The sequence below is a fragment of the Patella vulgata genome, chromosome 3, assembly GCF_932274485.2.
Source record: "Patella vulgata chromosome 3, xgPatVulg1.2, whole genome shotgun sequence".
NCBI lineage: Eukaryota > Metazoa > Mollusca > Gastropoda > Patellidae > Patella > Patella vulgata.
In genome coordinates this window covers 44,368,069-44,390,716 of record NC_065881.2, presented here as the reverse complement: position 1 = coordinate 44,390,716, position 22,648 = coordinate 44,368,069, and the positions used below count along the sequence as shown (strand labels likewise).

General features: G+C 35.8%; 2 protein-coding genes across 2 annotated transcripts in view; one reads left to right on the top strand and one right to left on the bottom strand.

The window, feature by feature from the left end:
• LOC126814972 (ATP-dependent DNA helicase Q4) overlaps positions 1-22,648 on the top strand; it is a 176,836-nt gene that overhangs the window by 71,701 nt on the left and 82,487 nt on the right. The window contains exon 17 of the mRNA XM_050540461.2: positions 4,367-4,504. Within this exon, the coding sequence (XP_050396418.1) occupies positions 4,367-4,504 (138 nt within the window). The remainder of the gene's footprint in view (positions 1-4,366; positions 4,505-22,648) is intronic.
• Positions 1-22,648, bottom strand: part of LOC126814973 (B1 bradykinin receptor) — a 40,060-nt gene that overhangs the window by 11,586 nt on the left and 5,826 nt on the right. Inside the window, exon 2 of the mRNA XM_050540463.2 lies at positions 482-564. Coding sequence (XP_050396420.2) covers positions 482-484 — 3 coding nt within the window. The 5' untranslated portion in view covers positions 485-564. The remainder of the gene's footprint in view (positions 1-481; positions 565-22,648) is intronic.

Sequence of the window (22,648 nt, the reverse complement as noted above, 5' to 3'; positions counted from 1 at the left end):
GCGTCGAAGATAAAGGCATATAAATGAGAACTTTCCAATTTTGAAGGCTCACAACAGAAGTTTTATGAAGTGTAAGGTAATTCCAATTTGATGTCATTCTTTAACACCAAAGATTTATCAACACTGAAAGTTCCAATTTCTTGACTTTACAACAAAGACAAACCAGAAAAAAACATAAAAAACACTTTTCAATTTGTTGGTTTTCACTACCTCATTAAAAGGGAAACTACTCATCACAATCTGTTACTTTTATGGCTATTTTAGATGGATCACATACCACATTTGCAATGATAATTTGACAAATTTAATGTACAATGGATTTTATTTTTCCCAAAGGTAATTTCAAACATACAAGTAAGTTTTTAATAACTATGTCAGTAGTTTGTTTATACTGATAGAAAACACTTCCATATTTAGCATGGCTCCGACAATAAATAGAGGCAGGACAGTGTGAAAAAGCAAATAAAACAAATCCACTTACCATGTTGTGTATTTAAAAAATGATCTGTACTTTAATTTTGACGTCATAAGGATAAGACCAGAATATCCATACACAATTTTTAACTGGAAAAAAGAATGATGTATACATTAATTTTGAAGTCAAAGGATGAGACCAGAATATCCATACACAATTTGTAACTGGAAAAAAGAATGATGATTAGTTTTTACAAAACAAAATAGATAATAAGATTGCTAATTAAAGTTTGGAAGTTTCTTGCAAAGTGAATAAAAATAGTATGGGATGCCACAGAACCTGTATCTGTAGAGGTGTAACAGTGATATAAGTGAATGGTTCTTAAAGTCGGATAAAAATAGACCATAATCAGGGGCCATAATCAAGGAAGTTACAGTCCAATATGTGCGAAAATCGAAAGGAACTGAGATCTTTTTGTTATATATAGAATCTCCTACCAGTCTTTTTTTACGAGTAGGAGATTTTATTTATCACCCAAACCCTTTTTACATGCACAAATAGATAAATATAATTCTTTGCTATAGATTTCACTTTTACTGAACATTACGGCGTAGTGATACATCATTTTTTGACAGCAATTCAACCATTGCAAAGTCCTTTATATTGGCCCAGTGTTTTCATCAAGGTCAATTGAATAACAATAGTTCATTTTTAATAAAAAAAAAAGTTACTTTTTATAAGAAATGAACTGTTATTTGAAAATAAAAAAAGTAGTTCCTTTTCAACTGACCAATCAAATTCATGTAAAGCGATATCTCCTAAGGAGATATCGCAGTAGATTATGAAATATATCACACAAGCGATATCTACTGTAGAATGTATTATTGGGTGATAAAAGCATATATTTCATGTCGTATCAAAATCAGATAAAAATTGTGAGGGTCCACAAGCTAAAAACGCTATTTTTGTCCCCTACCTTTTGAAGAATGCAGGTGATTATTTAAAAAAGTATTTCTGTCTGTCACACTTACTTGGGTAAGCAGAGATAAGCCATTTGATTGTTTACAGCTTTGGGACATGAAAACTTTGGTTCTAATTAAGTGAGAGTGATGAAACTTGGTGTATAGTTTCATTACGTCAATATCTTTACTAAGTTCGATAATGAGCATTTTCCGCTCATGGTAAGCAATGGTTCAACTTCGTGTACAGTTTTATTACATCAATACCTTGAGTAAGATCGATGATGAACATTTGTAAGACTATTGGTAGAATTTTTGCTCTTTAAATTAATAATAGCATTATATTGTACCTTTAACTAATTATTGGATTCACACATTCTATAGAAGTCAGTTATTGTGCACTCAAATAATGAGTGACAGATTTCGACATAAAAACAGTTATCATTGGTAAACATTTAATTCTAGGTTAATAACAAAATAACAGGTGTAAAACTTCTGGTGTAAGTTTCCACTATCCATGGGGTCGTTTTTGACGTCATTAGGCTAATTAACCAATCTTTATAATTAATTACGTCATATTTGACCAATTAGATAATTGAAGTTCCAAACCCAAAGCTACAATACTATCATCATATCTCTGAGCATTTGTCAGACAGCCGCTGGATTCCAGAGAGAAAATGTAGCAATAGCATAATGTGGACGTATTATATGCCGTCGCCCCTGTGTGTGTGGGGGTCGCCTACAGGGCGCAATTCTTACACGATTTCTTCAAACTTTAAATACCTATTCCTTATACCCTAAGGATGATCCCTATTGTTGTTGGTGCATGCCTGACCCCCAGGGGCAGAGCCACGCCCATTTTCTTTTTGGGGTTTTGTATGTTGCCTACAGGGCGCAATTCTTGACTTATCGGTTGAAACTTTACATACTTATTCCTTATACCTTAAGGATGATCCCTATTGTTTTTGGTGCATGCCCTACCCCCAGGGGCAGAGCGACATCCTTTTTTTGTATTTGTCGTTTACAGGTCGCATTGCTTAACGAATCCACTTCAAACTTTGCATACTTATTCCTTATACCCTAAGGATCATCACTATTGTTTTTTAGGTGCATGCTCGAGCCCCAGGGGCAGAGCCACACCCATTTTTGTATTTGTTTGGCATGTACAGGCCGCATTTCTTAACGTATCATCTTGAAACTTTGCATACTTATTCTTTGTACCCTAAGGAACACCACTATCGTTTGGGGTGCATGCCCAACCCCCAGGAGCAGAGCCACGCCCATTTTCTTTTTGTGTGTTGGTGTATCGCCTACAGGCCACAATTCTTAATTGATCGTCTTGAAAAAATTTCGTATGAATTCCTTATACCCTAAGGATGATCCCTATTGTTATTGGTGCATGTCTGATCCCCAGTGGCAGAGCCACGCCCATTTCTTGTATTTATTTGTTTGTCATCTACAGACCAAATTTCTTAACATATTACCTTGAAACTTTGCATACTTATTCCATCTATCCTAAGGAACATCCCTATAGTTTGTTGTGAATGCCCAACCCCTAGGGGCAGAGGCACGCCCATTTTCTTTTTGTGGGTCAGTATGTCACTTACAGCTTGCAATGCTTAATCAGTCGTCTTGAAAACTTTTTTATACTTATTCCTTATACCCTAAGGCTGACCTCTATTATTTTTGGTGCATGCCCGACCCCCTGGGACAGCCACGCCCAGTGTTTGTGTGTCTAGTGTTTCGCCTACAGGCCACAATTCTTAACAGATCCTTTTGAAACTTTGCATACCTATTCCTTATACCCTTAGGATGACAACTGCATGTCCCAATCCCCAGGGGTAGTGCCATGCCCAATTTGTGTTTATCGTTTACAGGCCGCAATTCTGAATGGATCAACTTGGTACTTGGCATATGTATTCCTTATAGCCTAAGGGCGTCAACTATTGATTTTGGTGAATGCCCTGACCCCCAGGGGCGAAAGCCACAATACTGAATGGATTATCTTGGAACTTGGTATACTTCTTCCTTATACCCTAAGGACGGCAACTATTGATGTTGTCATTTCAATAACAGGGTGGTGCCTATTTATATTGTTCCATATTCAACACCCAGTGGCAGAGCCACACCCGATTTTTTTATTTATCATCTACAGACTGCAATTCTGAATAGATCATCTTGGAACTTTGCATATTTATTCCTTATACTGTAAAGACAGCAACTATTTATTTTGGTGCATGCCCCGACCTCCTGGGGCAGTGTCATACCCACTTTTTTGTTAATATTTTGTCTGTAAATTTGGCAAAACAAACCCAACGAGTAGCCTTCTTTGCCTCTTGTATAAAGAAAGACCTACAATAGACAGATTTAGCTTTTGCGTAATGTATGTTTAAGTGTTTTTATATGGGGGATAAATGGTAATTTCTTATCAAATCCAGTGTAAGTTCCGGATCAGGATGTGAACCTCTTCTTTGACAAAAGTTCATACACAGTCTTGGATTTCGATTTTTCGAATTCCAATGTCAGTTGCCCATCGTTGAATAGAATTCAAGCAAAGCTGCAACTTACATTAGATTGTCTGCATGCTTGTCGACCCGTAACACATTTTAAAGTCATCAATATAAAGAGAGCCGTCGACCCGATTCATTTTAATCAGATTGGCGGGAAATTGTGTGTACTCTTTAATGAAAAAAATAAATTTACAAGAAATTAATGAGTTTCATCTATTTAGTTTGGGATTTAGGTGGGGGACATCAGCCTCACTGTTGGCTTGTAATGTATAATGTACTGTACATGACTTATTTGTATTCTTACTGAGCAAAACAATCTTTTTTAACAGCAACACTTCACTGTAAGCCTCCTGTATTGGTATTAAAATGACTAAAGATAATTTAGATGATTTTAATGAGGGAAGAAATTTAAATGAATAAAGAAGGCATAACATGGCTGAAGATATTTTTATTTTAGATTTAATTCATTTGATTTTTTGTAGGGGAAAGATTTAAATGAATTAAGAAGGCATACACATGGGAATACAGTTGATCGATTTACACTACGAAAATTACTTCAGAGAATTTTCATGAAATGTAAATGTAAATCTGTACATGGCAGATCCAGGGAAACAAGAGAGGTATGACCTTTATTTTTAGTTTTTGAACCCATTTCATTTGAGAATATGGCATATTTCATTCAAGAGTGTGAGAAAGTGTGTTCTGTCACGCAACCAGCATTTGCAACCGATTTGAGACTGAAATCTGTTTCGTATTGTTATGGCACAAGAAATATGCATTTTTGGTAACACACATATATTTCATTAACTTTCAAACAGCTAGAATCAAAAGGCTAAAATAATGTTGCCGCCTGTACTACAATCAACTAGATTGTGGTTTGCATCCCCACTCTTAAAATCTCATGACTTTTTATAGTTGGACAAACTAATTTTATGTTCTATCTTGACATGCCAGACACACAAGCATAGCTACTTCATCTGTTATTTTAAGTAAAGAATGTGCTGCAACAAAATAATAACTGGACAAAGTTGCTTCTATTTGCAAAAAAAAAATATGGACCATCATTGAGTGAACTGGTTTCGATTCCCCTGTTGTATGTGACAATAAAATAGAACCATATCTTAGTCCCAAAATGACCTAGTTAATTATGTCAAGAGTTAGGTCCAGGGATCTTAATTAGCTGTTTTTTTGTTGGCTTTAGCTGCTTGAAGTTCAATCAAGCCGATTGGTAAAACAATGAACCGTCCACTATGGTATTACAACTAAATTACAACGGGTTAATTATTACTTGTTCATTAAGAAGTCAATCAACTTGATACTTCTCATACTTTAGTGAGAATCGGCCACGTGGTTTATAATCTGTGTAGCCAAATTAGCACATTTAACAATAACGGTAATTTTGATAATCCGGTAAAAAAACAAAAAAAGCAAGCTTGCTGATTATTCATAACAGGTTCAGTAAGCTGCTGTATTAAAAATAACCCACGTGGCGTAAGATGACGAACTCGGCATGGTTTGCCAAACAAGCGTCTTCCACGCTCTGTATGAATTCCAGGTACCGGTAGATATTAAAATTATAACTGTATCGTACATTGATGGATTCACTGACCAGTTGTTAGGTAAATTTAAATCTTAATTGAATATAATCCCGATAGAACACCGAATACACCGAGAAACGGTCATTAATAATATATTTTCCTCATAGAATCTTCAATGCCAAATTCCAATGACATGTGACATACCGGTTGGAATTAGGTCAATAAACCAGTTTTAAATAGCTTTTACCGTTATGATTTTTTTTTATTTTATACACATTCTTACAGAGGCCTAATTTTAAAAATATTGTCGTTTTTATACGCCCACATGGAAGTTTGGTCGTATATTGCAGTCGCCCCTGTCCGTTCGTCTATGGTCCACAATTTCTTGTGATCACTCTACAGCATACATTTATCATCTGATTGTTTTGAAATTGATATATGTTGTTTGCATTAGTGAGATGAAGAAGCCTATTTAATGTCAAGAACTTCCATTAATTTCTTCTGGAGTTACGGCCCTTGTTTCACTTTGTTGCACCTTGTGAACACTCTAACGACGAAAGTTATCAACTGATCTGTACGAAATTTATAGGCATCATTTAAATTAGTAAAACAAAGAAGCCTATTGAATTTCAGCAATTTCCGTTAATTACATCTAGAGTTATGGCCTTGTTTCACTTTGTTAAATCTTGTGAACGCTCTACTCTAATGACAACAGTTATCATCCGATCTATTTGAAATTGATATGCATCATTTAAATTAGTGAAATGAAGAAGCCTATTGAATTTCAGCAATTTCCGTTAATTATACCGTGAGTTATGGCCCTTGTTTCACTTTGTTGTACCTTGTGAATGCTTTAACGACAAAAGTTATCATCTGATCTGTATGAAATTTATATGTATCGTTTAAATTAGTAAAACAAACAAGCCTATTGAGTTTCAGAAAATTTCTGTAAATTACATCTAGAGTTATAGCCCTTGTTTCACTTTGTTGAAACTTGTGAACACTTGAACAACAAAAATTATCACAAAATCTGTATGAAATTCATATGCATCATTTAAATTAGTGAAATAAAGAAGCCTATTGAATGTCAGCAATTACTTCTAGAGTTATGGCCCTTGTTTTACTTTGAACCTTGTGAATGTTCAAACGACAAAAGTTATCATCCGACCCGTATGAAATTTATATGCATTATTTGAATTAGTAAAACGAAAAAGCTTGTTGAATTTCAACAATTTCTGTAGATTACTTTCAGAGTTACGGCCCTTGTTTTAGTTTTTAGAACCTTGTGAACCCTCAAACGACGAAAATTATAATGTCATCTGTATGAAATTTTCTATTAAATTCCCCAAATTACCTACAAAAGAATAAATATGCGACAATCCTTGTCGACCGCTCGGACGATTAAGCTGCTGTGGGCGTATGTTTTGTTGCCTATTTTTATTGAAGGCTATATATCATAATCGTAGAGAATGTTTATTTTAAAACAATTTCAATTATGGTTGTCACGTGACAATTGTGCTGTTGTCTTTCATCGATGAATGAATAAAAACTTCTGCAAGTTATGTGACTAGTTACTTGATAGACAAAAAACTACAACTTTTGTTATGAAGAAATGCCATGGTGCCGTATCAGCTTATTTTGGCTACTGCATTTTCTGATACTGGCAATAGTAGAAAAATGCTAATATTTTAGATCATAGACTTATGAAACTTCTCGTTTCATCGAATAAACGAAGACAGTATTTTGTTCTGAAATATTACTGACATGAACAGGGCTGCCGACAACCAGTATCGCAGGGCAATTTGCGATACATATTTTGTCCGTTGCTAACCAAAAATTAAAATCTAACGTTTTTGATTCGCAGTTACTGCGAATCATTAATATGCCTGTATAAAATGTTGAATAAAATTTTATAAACAAAACTGAATTCTCTGTGTGACATTTTCTTCTCGAACTGCCCAGACACAATACTATATAACACAGGGACATAACTCTATGAATAGGGACTATTAAACCGGAAATAGGGAATCAAGTAGTACCACTCACGTTGTGAGACATCAAGTAATTATATCATATTCATTTTGAAAGAAATAAATCCAGTGCATCTCCCACGTATTGTAAATAAAATATAAAAAAAATAAATACATGTTAACGTATTGTAAAATGATAAATCAAAGTAAAAATTCCCGTAAAATATTATTGTTTATATCGCGTGTGTCTAGTTAATCGAGGTGCGCCCGATTGAACAAAAATAATAATACACGATAAAAAGCCGACGAAATTGTTTTCTAACGAAGATTTCAAAAGTAACAAAAAAATTACAATTAAAATGAGTGGGGCTTCGGAAGTCACTGTCAAGAATTGGCTTCAGACATAAGACCCAGGGCTGCCGACAACCAGTATCGCAGCGCAATTTGCGATACATATTTTGTCCGTTGCTAATCAAAAATTAAAATCTAGCGTTTTTGATTCGCAGTAACTGCGAATCATTTATATGCCTGTCGTTTTGGATATTGACACGAAGATTTATCCACATTTCTCAACACTTTCAACGTGTATAAAATGTCAAATAAATTTTATAAGGAAAACTGAATTCTCCGTGTGACATTTTCTTCTCGAACTACCCAGGCTCAATTGATTATACTATACACGTAATACAGGGACATAACTCTATGAATTGGGATTATTAAACCGGAAATAGGGAATCAAGTAGTACCACTCATGTTGCAAGACATAACAATTTCAAGTAATTATATCAGTATTCAATTTGAACAAAATAAATTCAGTGTATCCCCCACGTATTGCCAATAAAATGTAAAAAATAAATACGTGTAAACGTATTGTAAAATGAGAAATCAAAGTAAGAATTCCCGTAAAATATTATTGTCTAGTTAATCGAGATTATTCGTAAAAAACTGCGCGTCCGATTGAAAAAAAAAATAGTAACACACGATAAAAAGCAGACAAAATTGTTTTCTAACGAAGAAATAAGAATTAAAATGAGTGGGACTTCGGACGCCACTGTCAAGAATTGGCTTCAGACATAACCAAAAGTCTACATTCAGAAATGTTCACAGCTACCTGTACTGTAGCAGTGCTAAAATTCTAAAAATCTTAAGAATGAAATCTAATCATTTGTTATAAATTAAAGTAATCTTGTTATTTCGGTGTTTTATGTTGAAACCGAAAAACTGCTAATCAATTTTTAAATTTGCTAATCAAATTTGGCAAAATTGGACTTTTTGATTAGCAGTGCTGCTAATCATCTGTGAAAAATTACCGTCAGCCCTGATAAGACCTAACTAAATGTCTACATCACATTCACAAACTGTCACAAGTACTTGTGGCACTTGTGGCAGTGCTAAAAAATCTAAGAATAGTCAGAATGGAATCTAATCATATTTCAATTAGTTATGAATTAAAGTAATATCTTGATATTTAGGTGTTTTACGTTGAAACTGAAAAACTGCTAATCAATTTTTAAATTTGCTAATCAAATTTGGCAAAATTGGACTTTTTGATTAGCAGTGCTGCTAATCAACTGTGAAAAATTACCGACAGCCCTGGACATGAACTTCAAAAGCTAGTGAATATGAAAAATTTTCAAAAGGTGTACCTGTCGTTATTTTTGTGGTAATAATACATTAAAATACAACATTCTCCATAACAAATTACCAAGAATTATTATGTTGAAGTCTAGTTATATTAAAGAGAATATAATTAAGCTTATAATTAACCCATTTCCTACGGGACCTCATTTGACCCAATTCTGGCCGTTTCGTTTCAAAATGGATTAAGAACACTTGTTATGCCCCTTGGATCACTTTGTCGAACCCTGTGAATGCCCTAATGGCAAAAGTTATTCAATCTGTATGAAATTTATATGTATCATTTGAAATAGTGAAACAAAGAAGCCGATTGAATTTCAGCAATTTCTGTTTATTGCATCAAGAGTTATGGTCTTTGTTTCACATTCTTGAACCTTGTAAACTCTCTAATGACAAATGTTATCATCGGAACTGCACCTTGTGAATGCTCTAACATCAAAAGTTATCTGCCAATCTGTATGAAATTTGTAGGCATCACTTATGTTAGTGAAACGAAGAGGACTATTGAATTTCAGCAATTTCCGTCAATTTCTTCTAGAGTTCTGACCCATTTTTCACTTTGGACTTTGTGAACGTTCGAATCATGAAAGTATCATTTGATCTTTATGAAATCTATATTTGCCATTTAAATTAGTGACAAGAAGAATTTCTTCTAGATTTATGGCCCTTGTTTCACTTTGAACTTTGACAACGCTCGAATGACAAAAGTCATCATCTGATCTGAATGAAATTTATATGCATCATTTAAATTAGTGAAACAAAGAATTCTATTGAATTTCAGCACATTCGTATAACAAAAGCTATCATCCGATGGTTAGATCTAATTATTAAGGCCTCCTGCAGATTTCGTCAAGGTCACAAGATGTGGACAGGGCTGCTGCTAACCCTTACCCTGACCCACAATTTCATCAACATTCACATACCCTAACCCTATTTAGATATTACTACTTTGATGAAATCTGCAGGTGGCCTTAATATTTAGACCTGACCTTGATCCTATCTGTATGAATTTATATTATTTAAATTAGTCAAACAAAAAAGGCTGTCAAATTTCAACAACTTCTGTAAATTACTTCCAAATTTAAAGTGGGTGTTATGGAATCCTGACATCATTGTTCACCCAAATGAGCATGTTTCCTTCCCGTGGGACTATTGCATTGACATTTTTACGGCACTTTTGTACTATATACAGGAAGGTGGTATTAAATTTCAGCCGGCTAGCACCAAAATTAAGTGTTTTAGAGCAAATCCGAGTTTTTTAGCGACTTTGACTGGTGTTATGTCCTCCTCAGTTTATTAAAGTTCTCCAGCAAAAGTGTTGAATCCAAACCCTAATAGACGTTTTCACTTGAATATCCTAAATAACTCTTTTCAAAATGGTCTAAGCTATAAAAAATCTTGGCCATCCCTCCATTTTCGACCCTTGCACGTCTGAATCTAGGTCTCAAAATTAAAATCGGAGCATTCTACGATTTTTGTAATCGGAGCATTCTACGACTTTTGAGGAAAAAAAATTCATTTCGGTAACCTCGAGAAAATGGCCACCACCACTCGACTTGCAGAGGTCGGAATCGAAAGTGAGTGCTATGGAATGCTGTGGAGGGTTCTAGGGCAGGTACCCAGTGAATTTCGGGCTGATACCCACGAAAGTACAGATACTGTGAGGATACAGGCATGCATATTTCGATTTTTGGCCCATTTTCACTCTGAAAAAGGGTCCATACTTAGCCCCTATGGGCCCGAGGGGGGCCACATTTGGCTGACCGAGGGGCAATTGACTGAGGTACCTGCCCTGAAAATTTGGTGCCAATGGCCCCTCTGGAAGGGGTCGGGCATAGTGATAATCCACCTGAAAACATGGCAAAAAGTAAAAAAGTCAATTTTGGTACCAAATGGAAAAAGCCTATAACTCAAAGTAGTAGGTTTATAAAATTTGGAGATTGGCCAGTAGGGGTCTGTGGGCAGGTGCCTACTCAAAATAGGCATGATCAGCCCGGGAGGTTCTAATTTTAAAGTTCTACAACAAAACATAAATTTAGGGTAGGTAAGTGTCGGATCCAAACCCTACCAGACTTCTAAAGAGTTAAAGCAACATAGATTTTGTAAAGTAATTAAAGATGCATTCCCATCAAAGTATTTATCGGGTGGTTATTGTCTCCAGCATCTCGAAGAAAGCAGGGGACTATATAAAATCTGTCTATCCGAACGTCACACTTTTTGGGACACAATGACTCTCCTTTTTTGCCCAAATTTTCAAGAGCTTAGACCATTTTGAAAAGAGTTATTTAGGATATTCAAGTGAAAACGTCTAGTAGGGTTTGATCCGATACTTACCTACTCTGAATTCAAGTTTTGCCGGAGAACTTTAATAAACTGAGGTGGACTTAACACTAAAAAACTTGATGTAGGTTTTAATTAGGTGAATGCCTTGATGGACTTTGTAGATGAGCATTTTCTGCTTAAAATAAGAAGAGATAAGCAACTTGATGGGTTGATGATTTTGGATATGATAACTTTGGTTCTAATTAAGTGAGAGTGATGAAATTTGGTGTATAGTTTCGTTACATCAATACCATGGCTAAGTTTGATAATGAGTATTTTATGCTCAGTGTAAGCAGATCAATAAACTATAATATTGGTCGAGACTTTGGAACACGATAATTATCCTTCTAATGTCGTAATGATAACTCTATTTTTAATATATGTAGCTTGATGGAGTTCGAAGATGAACATTTTCTGCTTAGAAGCACAGGTACGCAATTTTATTGGTTGATACTTTGAGATAAACAAACGGAAAATTTCTTTCTGGGAGCCGGGATTGTGTTAGACCATCACGTTATTAGGTTGTGGAACCTTTATTTTTCTATGCAGTCGCCTAGGTGTATACACTTTTGCAAACGATGCCGGTCAGGAAAAAATTTTCTTTAACCACCCTTAAAAAGTTATAGCCAGTTGTTTATTTCTGGGGATTTCAATAGGTAGAATCCCAAGATAGTCTGATACGAAGACAATAATAACATTACAGTAAGAGTTGCAGTTTTTATTTTTAGAATTCATTCAAGGATTGTACTTGTTGATGGCAAAAGTTTGATTTACTCTAATTGATCTACCAGTACCCTTTTCAGACTTAGAACCTTTCAGCCAATCCTCGTATGTGTTTGGAAAGAATAGAAAGAGATGGGGCTTAAAGTCCCCTTGGCACATACTAGGTCATTTTAAAACTAACATAGTTCAATTTTATTTCAATAATTCGTTTGTACATAGAAGTCTTTAGCAGTAGGAGGACCTGAAGAAAACCCACAAAAGACTGGACAGACAACCCTACTCCTTGTCATGTGTAAGTGGAATCAAAACCGCATCACTTAACTCAGTGAAAGACTTTATGATCTAAAGTGCAGGCATTAGGACCCTTTTCGTCTATTTTAAGGTTCCAAAGAATAGAGCCATACACCCAATAAAGTAAAACTTAATTACTGTTGAAATTTCAATTTACATATTTTTTTTACAAATAAAATATTTTGAGAGGCAATATAAACATATTTTTGATAAGATTAGTTAGTTTGAATATGTTTTTAGTCAAAATATATCATCAAATAACACAGTTTGTTCATTAGAAGGCATCTTTCACTGTAACCCAGGTATCATTTAATCTTGTGAATCTAGCACTAATTTCTTTCACATTCGTTTAATATCAAATATTTGTTTAAAAATTCATAAAAATCGTTTAAAATCACCCAAAATCGTCTAATTTGTACTTGTGTCTAGTTTAAAGCTGACTGATTAAGTTTGATAATGAGTGTCCAATTTACAAGTGTTTAATTTCCTGATCACTGTTTAAAAATTAATCATTGTACATCATTAATCAATTGGGTTGTTTATTTTTTAACAGTGATTGAGAAATTAAACACTTGTAAATTGGACACTCATTATTGAATGGTCAGCTTTAAACCGGACAGAAGTACAAATTAAATGATTTATGGTGATTTTAAACAGTTTTTATGAATTTTTAAACAAAGATTGGATATTAAACGAATGTGAAAAAAATTAGTGTTAGATACACAAGATTAAATGATACCTGGGTTACCTACTGGATAATAGTTTTAGGACAACAATCTTGCCAATTGGTAATTAAATAGGCATTTCAACTCAGTTTTCAGAATCTTTTTACTTATATAATTATGAACTAACACCAGGTAGAACATGAAGAACTCAGGTGTATTTCTCTTGCATTGCATTGTTTGCTTGATAAATTCAAATCTCTAATTATAACTTATTATGAAACATTTAAAGCTAGTCAATGTTATGAAATCAAGCTCATGTTCTCCTTAGATCCTTAAAGAATACACAGCTGATATTAGAATAACCTAAAGTGAAATAACTGATAAAGATGGACTTACACTGTGTGTGTGAAATAGCTTTATTTAGCATTCGCTGGCACCGAAGTGATATCGCAGATTTACACTACCGTCTGTTCCAGGAGATACTCCGACTCTAAAATTCCTCACCATTTCTTCAGTTTTTAATTTAAACGGCCAAAACTTGGTGACATACCTGAAATTGTCATCCTGTTGCTCTCTTCGTCGAGCCTTAACACCTAGAAGTTCGATAAAATTCTCTATTCTCTTGTAAATTTCACATATTTCAACATTGTTTTTTTCTCAAAACATAAACATTACAGAGTGCGTCTGCGTAATGGGACACTTGCATTTCCCGTAAAAGGTAGACAGGGATCTCCAAATGAGGTACATTCGGTTAGAAATATTTAGTGAAGGAAAATTCGCCTGTTTCTTTTGCGGCAGTAAAAAATATTTATTAAATTTCACACTGTGAATCCTGTGTTAAACACTCATGTTTTTGGTCGGATTAACATTATGTTCTGTTTTGACCTGCTTATTTCGCAGTAACTGCTCATTAAGCCACTCGGTTTTTGAGAGCAAGGTGACTTTTTTTATAAACACTTTGTTAGTTTGCCATAGATTCTGATTAGATGTAAATAAATATTTGAAATATATTTATCTAAATTTTCTCCCTTTGGCGATACAGTTTTTAGGGTATAATTTTTAAACTAGATAAAAATTATCGGGTTGACACAGAATCAACGGCATAATATACACGATAGCACTAGCTTTAATAATTATTGATACAAAATATTACTTCATCGCAATTTAGCTGATATATCTGGATAGTCTTTGTAAATAAGCAGAGGAAGGCGGGAATCGATTTTCGAATTCCTTTTTCCTGAAAATGTTATTTAACTTCTTTATTATATAATATTTGTATTTTATATACACATAGGGTTGATATATAGGATCAACCGAAAACCCAAGAATCATTCTGAATTTTTGCCATTTGCGAGAAATAGGCAATTTTGTGGGAGTTACTTTTCAAAAGAATATAATATTGTACTTACTCCTATTGATCTACCAGTACCCTTTTCAGGCTTAGAACTTTTCAGCCAATCCTCGTATGTGTTTGGAAAGAATAGAGAGAGATGGGGCTTTTTTTTTTTTAAAGAGTGTTATTCTGTACCCTTTATTAATAATGTTTACTAATTTCCTTTAAGTAATATTGTGTAGATATACGATCAAGCATTGGTCACTTTGTAAGGGTTTCACATGTCAACCTGCTATCGTGTAGATTTTTTTACACATGTATGGGAATATGTTAAGTGACATCCGTTTAAGGATAACAGGCACTGCCGAAACCTGTCATGACTGCATAGCAGTTATAGTTTTCTATAATTTTCTGAGCTGTTTCTAAACCTTTTTTTTTTGGCAAAATAAATGCCGGTATTTTAATATTCCTCACAGTTCACTGGATCATAGATATTCTTAGTATTGCATTACAATAAGTTAGAAAAGACAAAAAAGCGAATCTAAGAAAATATAACCGCTTAAATAATTGATTATTGTTATCTACAATTTATTATTTCAAGATGAAAATTATGCGAGATGTCAAGGGATGTACCAAAGTATTATGCAGTTATTTCGAGAAAATGAATTATTTGCAATATACAAGTTCAAAAAATAAGATTGACTACGCATAAATTACATCCGTAAAATTCGTTAAAAGGAGAGCCCATCTACAAAACTGGAAACGGACAAAATTATATAATAAGTGAGTCTATCCACTTCCACATATGCCGTGTTCTGCAGTGCATAACCTTGATTGAAGAAATGAAATGATGTAATTGATGTTTAATGGCACACCAGCATCAACTGGGCGATAATGCGCCAGACATAATTATTATATAAAACTTGTTTTTGCATTTTTTGCATTAGGTTACGTATACATTTAATTTGATCATCACTCCAACCTAAATTGAATGTCAAAATTTTTGAGGGTTCTCAAGACAAATTTCCATCACATGTCAGTTTAGGATAAAATTTGTATGTAGTATGTAGTTGATATCAATATCAAATCCTTACAGCCCTCGGGGCAAATTAAATATTCAAGTCAGTTGGATAAACAACTGTGGTCTTAAATCCCGTAAAAATGAAAGTTATATTCTACTGGGCCAAAACAACTTCATTAACATCCAAGTAGGCCGAAACGACTCAAGGCCAAACCAGCGCCCCCGGTCAAATCGACTATTCCACATTACTAGTTCAAACATGGCTGATGTTCAGTAGCGTGATGTAAACAAACCACAATTTTTCAAGAGAGCGAGGTTCTATAGCTTAATATGAAATTGGTTCCCTCGTGTAAGAAAGTAATGGGATGGGAATTCCAGGTATGTCACTAAGTTTAAGCAGTTTTAATTAAAAATTGAAGAAATGGCAAGCAATTTTCGTGTTGTAGTGTCACCTGGAACAGACAGTAGTCTTATACCATCCTTTTGTACTCTCACATTGAATTGTGGATGTATGTTTATCGTACAAAGAAATGTATATCCATAATTTATATGGATCAGACCTAGATGCAGTATTCTGTTTAAATTAAATTGACTCTTACAGAAAGATTTTATTGATATTTTGGAGGCACATAAAGTCAAGGACAATGGTTATTTAAACTGTAATTGGATGCAGGTTAATTAAGTCAATTCAACACAGATTTTAGTTGTTTGTTGATCAGATCATTCAGTTATATAACAGCGTTTTATAGTGATTTTATTGATCATAGACATTTTGAAGAAAGGACTTGATTATCTGGCGGCTAATCAAAATTCCCAAATTCTGCAAGTCATTTAATTTGCTTTTTTTGTGTCCTTTTTAAATAGGCTGATATTTATATCTTCATACATACTACTCAAAAGATATAAATGCATCAAATATCTTGAATGTAATGACATTCCTTTAGGCAGGACTACTGTAATCATCTTTAAACAAAAATATAACAAAGCTAATTTGTGTCAAGAGCATACAATCATTGAAAGGACTAAATTCAACGTTATATCCTTTATAAAGTCGACAATTCTAGATATAGAATATTTACATGCACATCCAAATATACTATTCAAAAAAAGTAGGGGATATTTGATTTTTAAGTGTTATTAAAGTCACCTAATGAAACTGACGAAGAAACAAATGACAAAATGAAATGATCGTTAGACTAAGTAAGCCACAGACTGACCATTATAAGGGTAAAATGATACCCGGGGTCAAACAGCAAAGTTACCACAACATCACAACCAAGTCAGTAACGGGTAAATCCTCCTCTGTTTGCCAAACAAGCATTGATCCGACGTGGCATACTCCTAATGAGACGTCTAAGGTCATTTTGGTCCAGATTGTCCCATTCCTGTTGCAACGCAGCAGCAAGTTCTTGGACATTGGCAGGACGTTGTTGACGTTGACGTAACCTCTGTCCAAGCATGTCCCAGACATGCTCGATGGGGGAGAGGTCGGGACTCCGTGCTGGCCAAGGTAATGTGGTGATGTTCTGTTGTTGGAGGTAACCTGTAACAATCCTGGCCCTGTGACATCTTGCGTTGTCATCCTGGAAGATGAAACGGCGGCCATGACGTCGTGCGAACGGCACAACATGGACTGCCAAGATGTTGTCCCGGTAGTACTGGCCTGTAACACGCCCTGCAACAACATGTAAAGCCGTTCTTCCAGCAACAGTGATGCCTCCCCACACCATAACAGAACCACCCCCAAATCGATCATGTCTGATGACGTTAACGTCTTGGAAGCGCTCGTTTCGACGACGCCACACCCTCCTACGTCTGTCCAAAAAGTCAACAGTGAACCTTGACTCATCTGAAAACATCACATTGCTCCAGCGTCGATTATCCCAGTGTTGACGATCCCTACACCAACGACGTCTTGCCTGAATGTGATGATCTCTCAAACAAGGGATCACGCGAGGACGTCGGGCGCGAAGGTGACCCCTATGCAGTCGATTCCGAATCGTCTGGCCACTCACTCTCACACCAGTGTCTGTTTGAAGACGAGCGCTGATCTGATTTGCTGTGATGACACGATTTCTCAAGGCCAAGGTACGGATAAATCGATCCTGGGCTTGAGTTGTCGCCCTTGGTCGACCTGAGCGTGGTCTGTCCTGTACAGATTGTGTATCACTGTATCTGGACCATAGCCTGCTTATGACAGACTGAGAAACATTCATCGTCCGCGCCACAGCTGCCTGTGTTGTGCCGATCTGTAGCATGCCAAGGGCACGTAACCTTTCATTTTGGGTAAGCCGACGCATATCAAAATTTGTTTTCTGGTCACTAAAACAATTAAACTGATGTTTCCACCCTGGAATTCAATGCCACAATGACTGTAACATTCAAAGTCAGAGTCGTGCAAATCTTGGGTTGGACCCCCATAATGATCCCAAGCATCACCTGCATTCCATGCGGTAGCTATTGGTGCGTTTGGGCGTCACATGTAACTGGAAATGTTTCTTCTGTTAGGTTCTATAGTGACTTTTTTCGTAGTCATTTGCATATTTTAGTATTATGCCCCCAAAATCAAATATCCCCTACTTTTTTTGAATAGTATAATTCAAGATTACTGTAATCTCAATTTAAAGGGTGTGAACAGTAAAGCACCAACTTGATTAAAATACAGATCTGTATTTCGTTTCATTTTTTATATGCCCACATTGAAATGCGGTCGTATATTGTTGTTGCCGGCATCTGTCCGTCCGGTGGTCCGGCGTCCACAATTGCTCTAGAGGCTAAAGTTAATATCCGATTGATATAAGACGAAGAAGCCTATTGATTTTCAATGATTTCCGATAATTATTGCCAGAATTATGGCCCTTGATCACTTTTTAAAATCTTGTGGATGTTCTAGAACCTAAAGTTAATATCCGATTGGCTTTAAATTTATACACAGTGTTTAAAGGTCATGGGACGAGGAAGCCTGTTGATTTTCAGCAATTTCTGATAATTACTGCCAGAGTTATGGCCCTTATTACTTTTTTAAAAATCTTGTGGACGCTCTAGAGGTTAAAGTTAATATCTGATTGATTTTTATACGCCCACATTGAAATGTGGACGTATATTGCCGTCGCCCCCGTCCGTCCATCTGTCCGTCCGTCCGTCCATCGTCCACAATTTCTTGTGAACGCTTTAACGCCAAAAGTTATCATCCAATTGTTTTATATGTTGTTTACATTAGTGAGATGAAGAAGCCTATTTAATTTCAATAATTTCTGTTTATTATGTCTAGAGTTATGGCCCTTATTTCACTTTATTGAACCTTGTGAACGTTCTAACGCCAAAAGTTATCATCCGATCTTTCTGAAATTTATATGCATTATTTAGATTAGTGAAACGAAGAATCCTATTGAATTTCAGCAATTTCCGTTTATTACATCTAGAGTTATGGCCCTTGTTTCATTTTATTGATCCTTGTGAACGCTCTAATGTCAAAAGTTATCATTCGATCTTTCTGAAATTTATTTGCATTACTTAGGTTACTGAAACGAAGAAGGCTATTGAATTTCGGCAATTTCCGTTTATTACGTCTAAGAGTTATGGCCCTTGTTTCACTTTATTGATCCTTGTGAAAGCTCTCACGTCAAAAGTTATCATCCGATCTTTCTGAAATTTATATGCATTATTTAGATTGCTGAAACGAAGAAGCCTTTTGAATTTCAGCAATTCCCGTTTATTACGTCTAGAGTTATGACCCATGTTTCACTTTATTGATCCTTGAGAACGTTCTCACGTCAAAAGTTATCATCCGATCTTTCTGAAATTTATATGCATTATTTAGTATGCTGAAACGAAGAAGCCTATTGAATTTCAGCAATTCCCGTTTATTATGTCTAGAGTTATGGCCCTTGTTTCACTTTATTGATCCTTGTGAACGCTATAACGTCAAAAGTTATCATTCGATCTTTCTGAAATTTATAAGCATTATTATGGTTACTGAAACGAAGAAACCTATTGAATTTCAGCAATTTCCGTTTATTACGTCTAGAGTTATGGCCCTTGTTTCACTTTATTGATCCTTGTGAACGCTCCAACTCCAAAAGTTATCATTCGATCTTTGTGAAAATTATATGCATTATTTAAATTAGTGAGACGAAAAAGCCTATTGAATTTCAGCAATTTCTGTGTATTACGTCTAGAGTTATGGCCCTTGTTTCACTTTATTGAACCTTGTGAACGCTCCAACGCCAAAGGTTATCACCCAATCTTTGTGAAATGTATATGCATTATTTAGATTAGTGAAACGAAGAAGCCTATTGAATTTCAGCAATTTACAATAATTACTTCTAGAGTTATTGCTCTTATTTCACTTTGTTTAACCTTGTTAATGCTCGATTGATAATCCGATATGTATGAAATTTATATGCATCATTTAAATTTGTGAAACAGGTCTATTGAATTTCAGCAATTTCCGTCAATAATTTCTAGAGTTATGGCGATTGTGAACGTTTGAATGACAAATGTGATCTGTATGAAATTTGTATGCATTATTTAAATTAGTAAAAGGAAAAAGCCTGTCAAATTTCAACAATTTCTGTAGATTACTTCCAGAGTTGAGACCCTTGTTTCAGTTTGTAGAACCTTGTAAACCCTCAAACAACAAAATTTAGAATCTGATCTGTATGGAACTGTCTTGTAAAAGGTCCCAATTACCACAAAGGAATAACTATGCGACAACCCTTGACGACCGCTCGGACGATTTAGCTGCTGTGGGCGTATGTTTTGTTGCCTTGCAACCTATCTTTAGAACCTTGTAAACCCTCAAACGACAAAATTTATAATCTGATCTGTATGGAACTGTCTTGTAAAGGCTCCCAATTACCTACAAAGGAATAAAAATGCGACAACCCTTGTCGACCGCTCGGACGATTTAGCTGCTGTGGGCGTATGTTTTGTTGCCTGGCAACCCTTCTTAATTTATACACAGTATTTAAGATAATGAGACTAAATTTATTTTTATCCTATTTACATCCATTTTTATACGTCCACATTCAATAAGCAGAAATAAGCAATTTGATTGGTTGATGCTTTGGGACACGATAACTTTAGTTCTAATTAAGTGAGAGTGATATATAGGCTGCAATTATTAACAGATTTGGATCCAATTGGGGAATGATCCATCATAGGGTTGTACCTACATTCAAAGCCATTAAAAACGCAAAAACTTTTAACAAATGTACATAACAATTGACAAAATCGAGATAACAAGCAGGGGTCAGCTGTCCACCCTGAGTTGTAACACATGCCTGAAGTTGTCTTAGCATGGACTGGCACAGATGTCTCACTACACGCTGTGGGATTGTTTGCCAATGATTTTGGAGTGCCTGTGCCAACTCTGCAACAGTTTGTGGTTGCACGACTTGAGTTCGAACCCGTCGTCCAAGTTCATCCCAAAGGTGTCCGATCAGGTTCATGTTGGGAGACATAGCGGGCCAATCCATAACACGGACATGATGATTGTTCAGAAAGTCAACCTGGCAGTGTGGGGTCGGGCATTTTCATGCTGGAAAACCATCTGTCGACGGACACCATGTTGAGCCAGCAATGGAAGCAACACCGGACTGAAGATGGCTTCAACATAATATTGAGCCTTGGACCACCACCAACTGGGACCGGAAGTTGACGTTGATAGTGGCCCAAACCATGATGCAACCTCCCCGAAACGATCCCGTTCCAGCACGCAGTTCTGAGCAAAGCGTTCATGTCGCCGTCGCTAGATACGGTGACGTCCTTCAGGAAAACTGAGGTTGAATCCGGATTCATCAGAAAAGATGCCATGGTGTGTTGTGCAGATACCCCTGATTTGCAGCCCATTGCTGTCTGGCAAGTCGATGACGATGCAAAAGGATTTGACCTTGGTATGGTCAACGGCAGCATAACCCAAGAGCAGCCAGGCGTTTTCGGACTGTTTGAGGGCTTATCTGACGTTGTCGTGTTCCAACAGTTCCCCTGGCAGTAGGAGTAGCTGACTGGAACCTGTTGCTCAGATGGTGTAGTCGGATGTGGCGATCTTGAGCATCGGTTGTTACAGGTGGCGCTCCAGGTCGGGGTCAAACGGCAACTCTTCCAGTAGCGTGGAAGCGTTGTCTGAGGCGAGCAATGGTTGATGGGTGGACATTAAAGTGTCTGGCGACGGCTACCTGTAAAGCCCCCCCTGATCCAGCATGCCAATAGCTCTGTTCCTGGTTTCCTGTGTAAAGCATGGCATTTTCCGAAGTGATGAATGTTGAAATTTTGATCTGTATTTAAAGGGCCAGAGTGCAGGGAATGCACATGAAAAATATGTGACATGGGACTGCTTAAAATCGTGAAAAAAAACAAGTGTTGCATTTGCACGAACAAAGTTCATTACCAAGAACTCCACAAAAAGAGACCCATCACAAGTTTCACCTATGTGCCACAAGATAGGAAAGCCCAAGAAAACGTTTACCAGAAATATTTAATGAATTAGGCATTGCGTTTTTAATGGCTTTGAGTATATTTATATTAGTCCATGTGAGTATATTTATATTAGTCCATGTCCACCACCAGGGGCAGAGCCACGCCCATTTTTTGTGTTTTTTGTCTACAGACTGGAATTCAGAAGGCATCATCTTAGAACTTGGCATATTTATTTCTGTAAGGATAGCAACTATTTATTTTGGTACATGTCCTGACCACAAGGTGTGTGGTACCACACCCACTTTTTTTATCTGTAAATATTCTACAGGTTGCTATAATTAACAGATTTTGTTCAAATTCAGAATATCAATATTTCAATAACAGGGTGGTAGCTATTTACATTGTTCCAAATCCAACCCCCTGGGTTTAAGGTCAACAATTTTCGATAATTACTGCCAGAGTTATGGCCCTTGATTACTTTGAAAAATCTTGTGGAAAATCGAGAGGCTAAAGTTAATATCTGATTGACTGTAAATTCATACACAGTGTTTAAGGTCATGAGACGAAGAAGCCTATTGATTTTCAACGATTTTAAATAATTACTGCCAGAGTTATTGCCCTTGATTACTTTGAAAAATCTTGTGGAAGGTCTAGAGGCTAAAGTTAATATCCGATTGACTTTAAATTTATACACACTGTTTAAGGTCATGAGATGAAGAAGCCTATTGATTTTCACCAATTTCTGATAATTACTGCCAGAGTTATGTCCCTTGATCACTTCAAAATATGCAGATTGATACACAGAGTTTAAGGCCTTGAGGCGAACAAGTATTTTGATTTTCA